The 7,518-nt window shown below is 37.7% G+C and overlaps 1 protein-coding gene across 2 annotated transcripts in view; it reads right to left on the minus strand.

The window, feature by feature from the left end:
- Window positions 1-4,923: 4,923 nt before the first annotated feature.
- The window catches only part of LOC107739004 (guanine nucleotide exchange factor VAV3-like), a 65,119-nt gene continuing 62,524 nt past the window's right edge, over window positions 4,924-7,518 (minus strand). For both annotated transcript variants that reach the window (XM_016550958.1, XM_016550957.1), the window contains one exon: window positions 4,924-7,049. In XM_016550958.1, the coding sequence (XP_016406444.1) occupies window positions 7,005-7,049 (45 nt within the window). In that variant the 3' untranslated portion in view covers window positions 4,924-7,004. The remainder of the gene's footprint in view (window positions 7,050-7,518) is intronic.

Consider the following 7,518-nt stretch of genomic DNA (forward strand, 5'->3'; position numbering starts at 1 on the left):
ATCGGGTTCAAGTGCCGGATAGATGCGAGACTCTGTCGGTGTGTGATACACAGAGATCTGCTGTTGATGGATTCTGATGAATTCTATCATGCTGTAAGTCCACGTGTCTGTGTTGCTCAGCTCAGAGGATGCGGTATTAAATGCGTCCCTGGGGACCTCAGGGTTTATTACAGTCCCATGCAGTTATATTTGTGCTCGGGTCATGCTAAAATACAGAAAATCTTGAGACAGACTGCAAAGCATCACACCGGTAAAGCCTGACAATGGACTGGTTTATTGATCCTTAGACAAATTTTTTTTTTTTTTTTTTTTGATTACCCTATATGATACATCAGGCATTTACAGGAAAATACGGCGCTCATACTTAAGGAGAAGCAAACTCTTCAGTTTTTTTTAATGGCCCAAACTGAGCAAAAATATATAGTTTGGTGCAGTTGCTGTATTAGTTGCTGATTAATAATTTGTTATGCAAGTACATTAAACTTTTGAGCCCCTTCCCCATAAATAAAATAAAATAAAATAAATATTTTTTCTTTAGGGTTTGTATTTTTTTCTGATGAATAACAAAAAATAAAACTGAATAAACTTTTTGTGAGTAGGCCTATTTTGTTCTGTTATTCTCTATTTATTATGGGGGGGGATATAAAAATATGAAATATCACTTATATGAGTTCACAATAAATATCATACCGTTTATTCATGTTCCTCCAAACAAGTGTGACTGTTTCATTTATATACTTAATCACAAAAAGTGTGTACATAAGAAAGTTGTGAATGTTGCAGTGAGCTCAGTGAGCACACACCACACCAAATAAGGAAAAAAGGCGGAGAATAAACAACCGCGAACAAACCTCATTGGTTCTCACAGCTGTTGTTGATGCAGTAGTGAACTTGAATAAAAAAGTACACAATGATAGTGTCCTAACCATTCTATGAGAAAAGAATGATCATAAAATAACAAAATAAGAGCTCTGTGATCTGTTGTAGCAGTAGTGATAGTAGTGCACTTTAAAAACTGATTCCAAAGTTATAAATAAAACAGATTATTGGAGTACATTTTACAAGAGAATACTATTTAAGTCTTTATTCTCCAAAATTTCATGTTTAATGTGTATCTTTGTAATTATTTGTGAAATTTTCTTGCAATTTCTGATTGAAAATCGCTTCAAAGGAAATCCTACACCTCATATTTTTCCAGCTACGGTGGTGAACATGTAATTAAGAAGTTGTTGTATTATTCTGAAGTGGCTCACAGGATGAAAGAAAGCATTCAGATCAGTGACGCTACTATTAATGCATCAGGGAACTGCATGCGGGTGTGTGGATGTGGGGCGCAGGGCTTGATATTTACACATCGGCTATGCCTTTTCCTCTGACGGCTCCCAGATGGCCACTGCCGCAAACGCTGCCCAACATGGATCTTTACAGAGACGTCTACCAGCCACTGTGGGCAGAAAGCAAATACTATGAGCTTTTACCGGCGCACCATTATTAAAAACAATATCCTCTGCAGATCGTTGTATAATAATCAAAATACCAAGAAGGGCAAAGGTATGGCTCACTCGATATGAGAAAAACAAAAACAGAGTATGTTTCGTTAAATGTCAAAAAGATGGTTTCATCTCGATGGAGGTGGGTATATAAAAGCAGTTTGTTTTGTGGATAGATGTCACTTCTGATGTGGTTTAACACGTCTTGCTTTAGTTCTAGGCTTTCACAGATGAGTCTGGTTTCTCTACATTTATACCAGCAAATGAGTGTTTACCTCAGAAGCCGAGAGAGGGGATAAAGGGGCTCGGTCATGACTTTTCTGTAAATCAATCCTCATCTGCAGCTTTCTTCTGCAGGTGGGTCGGGCAGACTCACATTGCTTTGAGGCAATAGATTGAGTCTCAGCAGACACCTCGAGCGCCTCATCACCAGCCGAATGACCCCATCGTCTTCATCAGAACGTGTTCTCCTCATAAGCTCAAACAGATGGGGACTGCCACTGTTTTAATCTCTGTTTTACACGTACACTCTTCTAGATGATTATAAAAGTTGACAGCAACTTAGTTCTCTTTCTCGTCGCATACATGAATGCATAAGTCTGACAACCTTGAGGACTGACACATATTTTTTTGAGCTAACTGAAATACAAAGGTCTCAAGAAACTTTGCATTGTGCATTAAAGATTTATTCTGTTGATGCACTACCTAAAACTAGAAACTCAGATTTAATTCAACACATTTAACTGTTAATTGAAATAAGATGAAATAAAATAAAATACAAATTTTAGATAAAAAAAACACAAAATGAAAACTTGATGCAGCAACTAACTTAAAATAAATACATACATACATGCATGCATAAAACTGAAATAAAAAATGTATTCCTAACATTAATGTTTAGAAATAAATAATAACATGATAAATTACTAAAATATGTAAAATTATAATGAAAACCAAATTCAATGCTAATTCAGCATATTAAACTAGGATGGTTTATAAACAATACACTAAAACTAGAAACTCCAAGTTATCGTTTAATAAAACTAAAACTATTAAAAAAAAATTTTGCTGAATGAATAAAATAAAACATGTATATTAGATAAAACCAAAATTTGATGTTGCCGTTGCAACTAATTGAAAAAATTTAAGTTTTAAAAAAAATTTAAACAAATAAAATTAAGACTGAATTAAAATAAATTAAACCTAAATAGTAAGATTTAAAAACAAATCAAGAAATATTTCACAAAACTGAAAATATTTGGAAACTGAAAATTAAAGCTACTTCGAAATACTAATAAAAAACTATTATAATAGTATATAAATAATACTAAAGTAACACTGCTCCCACGTGGAGGTTCAGTGTAAGAATTAAAGTGGAAAGTAAGTCATAAAATATTGATTTTAATTCTTTAGGCAAATAATGTATTGTTATAGTTCTATGTACATCAGTGGAAATATATAGTGAATATTTAAGAGTGGGTTTAACAAACCATTGGACACTTTTGATTATATGTGACCCTGGACCACAAAACCAGTCATAAGTCGCTGGGGTATATTTGTAGCAATAGCCAAAAATACATCGTATGGGTCAAAATTATCGATTTTTCTTTTATGCCAAAAATCATTAGGATATTAAGTAAAGATCATGTTCCATGAAGATATTTTGTAAATTTCCTACCATAAATATATCAAAACTTAATTTTTGATTAGTAATATGCATTGCTAAGAACTTCATTTACAACAACAAATTTAAAGGTGATTTTCTCAGTATTTTGATTTTTTTGCACCCTCAGATTCCAGATTTTCAAATAGTTGTATCTCTGGCAAATATTGTCCTATCCTAACAAACCATACATCAATGAAAGGCTTATTTATTCAGCTTTCAGATTATGTATAAATCTCAATTTTGAGAAATTGACCCTTATGACTGGTTTTGTGGTCAAGGGTCACATATTATTAAAAGCAAACAGTTCATATTATTTCCCCAGTTCCTTTTAGTTTTGGCTTAATTGGCCCTTTGGCTCTATTTTCATTATTTGATTAGCCAGATTAACCAGCCCTGACACCAACCATTTGTACGGCATCTCACTCCAAGTTTTTCTACACAAAAGACTGCGAAAAAATGTGCAAAAAGAAGCAATATACATTTTATTGTAACTTTCTGTACATATATACAGTTGAAGTGCGATACAGCAGCTAGGTGGCGCTGCAGGACACTCGGATTGCACTGCTACAGGTTAGGCCACTGCGGCCAGGCTTGTCTTTGGCTTGAGTGGACAACAGATCATTACCCATGAGCCCTCAGAGTACCGGCTTTCTGTTACTCAAGGTTGCTTACATACAGTAAATATGGCTTTTTGCTCATTTAATAGCCCCAGAAATTGTCGCAAAATGCCACAAATGCAATTATTACACAAAAAAATATTACTAAAAAGACAGTACGGTTTAAGCATGAGACATTTAGAGACTCTCAACACTGCAAATATTTGTTGACTTAATTGTATGCCCACAGGACACCCTCAGCATTACATACAAAAGTTGAATAGACATCTCGATAAAGAGTGGAGAATATGATTATGAAGGTATGAGTGGAGAAAACATCGTGAGAGAGGAAATAGAGGCAGAAATCCCTTTCCTTCGAGGTTAGAGATCGCTGGGTGATTAGTGGCCCACAACTCTGTGTTGAAACAGACTCTGCCGTATATAAATATATAACGATGTGTGGAAGCCTGTTAAATCCGTCCTGTCAGGGTTCATCTCTGGGGAGAGAGGAGTGGGAACAGATTACCGGTGAGAAAGCTTAGAAAACCAATTCTACTGCTCGCAGTTAGAGTGTAGGGAACCGTGCACCCAGGAGAAGACCATAATCTGCCTCGGGCACGGATTTCGCCCCAGATTTCGGTGCCAGACCAAAAATCCTCTTTCAGTCGATGCCCGAAAGAAAAAAAATGGCAATGCTAAAACCGACCTTTAACCTTTAGAAATAAAGGGAGGGAGAGGTAGAGGCGATTTCTGACTGTGCCGTAAACAGCTGGTAAATGTGATTTTCCTAATGAGAAATTAATCTACTCGAATCCTCTGTGACATAACAGCGCTTCCTCTCAGAGAGGAAATACTGAATCTTTAAATATCACTGGGCCTTATGCTGCCTTTAAATCATGTCAGGATGATTGTATTTATGAGTTGAGCGTACATCAAAGTTATTAGGTGGGAAACTTTGAGCACAGAATTGCTGAATGTTAATAATGGATCATGGTGAAAGCTACTGTAGTATTGTATTGAGCATGTTGAATGTTGACTATGATTTTGTATGCAATTTAAGCTAAAACTAAATCATGAAATAAACAAAAAAAAAAATTTCAGGTTTGCAAAAAACATTTTTATATACACATATATATATATATATATATTATTATAATTTTTTTTTTTTTTTTTTTCCAAACGTTTCCCAAAAAATTCTACTCTTTTAGCAGTCGTTGTTGGGAGGTGTGAAAGTTCATAAATACAAATGTTCCTGGATTTGAAGGCAGCATTATGATGACTGGGAAAATGCAATGATGATAAAAAAGGAACTATAAGCTCATAAGATGAAGATGAGAATGAAGAGAGAGAAGCACCTGGTAATGCTGCTGCCACTTAGTGGTGTTACACTGTGCTACATTGAGACGGAGTTCACACAACGAGACTGATCAATACCTTATTCACATTATAAATTCATTATAACACAGATAAAGACCTATATATCAATAAATATTTACCTTTTTACTCTACATATAGTTTCTCATTTTACAGGAATGAAAAAAAAAATCTTGCTCATGTGACAACTCCTGAAGATTTTTTTCAATACATTATATAGCTCTTTGGGAAGACGAAAAAGTAAAACAATATAAAGATCCGCCTTTATGTTAAATCAAAGCATAACGTGAAGAAAGAACAGCCAGATACAAATGGAGACGCTTTACATTGGACTGCTTTATAGGCACATAGGAGTGTATTTCTGTTCTCTACTGGCTTGAAGCTTTTCAGTCATTTGTCCGTATTCCTTTTGAATGTCTTTTCCTGTCAAAGTCTCTTCTTAGATCACAAATAAATAAATATTCCTTTGTGAGTGCACTTTAATCTAACCATTTGAGACAAACCAGCGCTTTGACTGTTTCCTGATGTGACCTTTCTCCGATTATAGAGTCTGTCATCTCAACTCAGTCTAAACACGCTGAAAACTTCATTTCATCACAGTTTAGAGCCAGTTCAGATTGCACGCAGATCTACATGTAGCTGCAGACAGGCCTAGTGCGTTACAGCACTGGAACATCTTGTAAGAATGAGTCCCAAAGGGAAATGAAGCAGGACGTGAAAACAGCCAATATCCCATCCAACAGCACAGAACAATGTCCTATTTTGATGCAATGAAGAAATGACTTACAAACTCGTGGCCAAAGATTTTGTCAGTGACTCTAGTGGTGAGCTAATCGAGATATATATATATATTTTGTTTTTTTATGAAATATTATATTTGCACAGTATTGGTCACCCTGCAATTTAGATATCGGACACGGACCCATATCGGTCGGTCGACCACTAGAGACATTCAAGGCTTCTGATCCACTGGTGGATTTCAAACAGAATTATCTAGCTCATTGTTTTGCAATGTGTCAATTCTTCTTGCAAATGTGTGTAAATCCCCCTCATTAGTTGATTGAGAAGGCACTGTCTGCGCTATCTAGCAGAATCCCTTCTGGATGGGGTGACACAATGCTTTCGGGGCCGTGGGCCCCTGCTGAAAAAGCTGTTTACAGGCCTGTCACCGCGATCCCTTTTGTTTCCTGTCAACGTCTCGCTGCGCATCTTCCCGACGATGCGGTAGCGTGCAAATCAGATAAACAGGGCGTGACAAGCCCACAATGTATCTCTGGAGATAAGCGCGCGATGCACAAAACAACCGGTCCTTCCTTTAAAGTGGAAATCTGAAAATAAGAGAGATTTCGTCGGATAGAAACCGGGAAGAGACAGCAATCAATTACCGCAGCCTACATGGCAGGGAGCTATGATCTTAATCGGAGAAGAATAGCTGGGTGGGATTGTGGGCCGTGTGTGAGAACACCTCCGGGGCAGCGCAGACACGGGGAGGGGCGTCATCAATAATAGTGCAGGTAAGCAGGACTCAGGCAAGGTCAGGACAAACATGTTTCCCCATGAGCAGACAAACTGCCACACGCATACAGAAATAGCTCACGGCGTAACCTCAGTCCGATTCTGGCATTCCGTCTCAGGCCCAGATTCACCCGCGACGCTCCATCCAGGCACCCGGAAGGGTCTTTTAAGATGCGGTCTGGGGTTGTGTTTGATAATCTGCTCCCTGAAAGACAGTCCTTCATCTATCAAACCCCATGCACGTCCTCCAGGATAGACAAACAAGACACAGAGAGAGCGGCCAATCTCTTGCCCTTTTTCTGACTCAGTCAGTCTGATTTTTTCCCTCCGTTTCCTTTCTCTTGTGCGTGTTCGCTGAGCCGTTCACTCCTCGCCTTCTTCTACGTACGTGGAGGGGAACCAGCCCACCTGTGGATGAGACAGAACAGAAGGAATGAGTGATTAGAGGAGAAGGTTGCGGGGGGTATTACAGAGGATTTGCATCACTTCATTGCCTGGATAACCTTGAGGATGCGCCTGCTGCAAGAGGAGGGGAGGAGGGTCGGCGCTGGATTGTTTAAGCGCTTCCAGTGGCTGCACATGGGCCTGAGCAATAATATCCAGCAGGACAATATGACAGAGCTGTTTTTCTTTGATTGGCCAAATCAGGGAGGGAGAGAGAGGAAGATGGAGCGAAAGAAACTGTTGTTGATTCTTGTCCTGTTCCTGCTATGGTCTACTATGACTATTTCAGCCTAAATAGGTGTCAAGCTAAATTTCTCACTTAAATAAAAATGCAAAACTATATATATATACGTTTAATAAATTAAATAAATAAATAAATAAATGTATGCATTTAGCAGACGCTTTTATCCAAAGCGACTTACAGTGCATTCAG

Source organism: Sinocyclocheilus rhinocerous, unplaced genomic scaffold (assembly GCF_001515625.1).
Source record: "Sinocyclocheilus rhinocerous isolate Xijiao unplaced genomic scaffold, SAMN03320098_v1.1 scaffold1697, whole genome shotgun sequence".
NCBI classification, from domain to species: Eukaryota; Metazoa; Chordata; class Actinopteri; order Cypriniformes; family Cyprinidae; genus Sinocyclocheilus; species Sinocyclocheilus rhinocerous.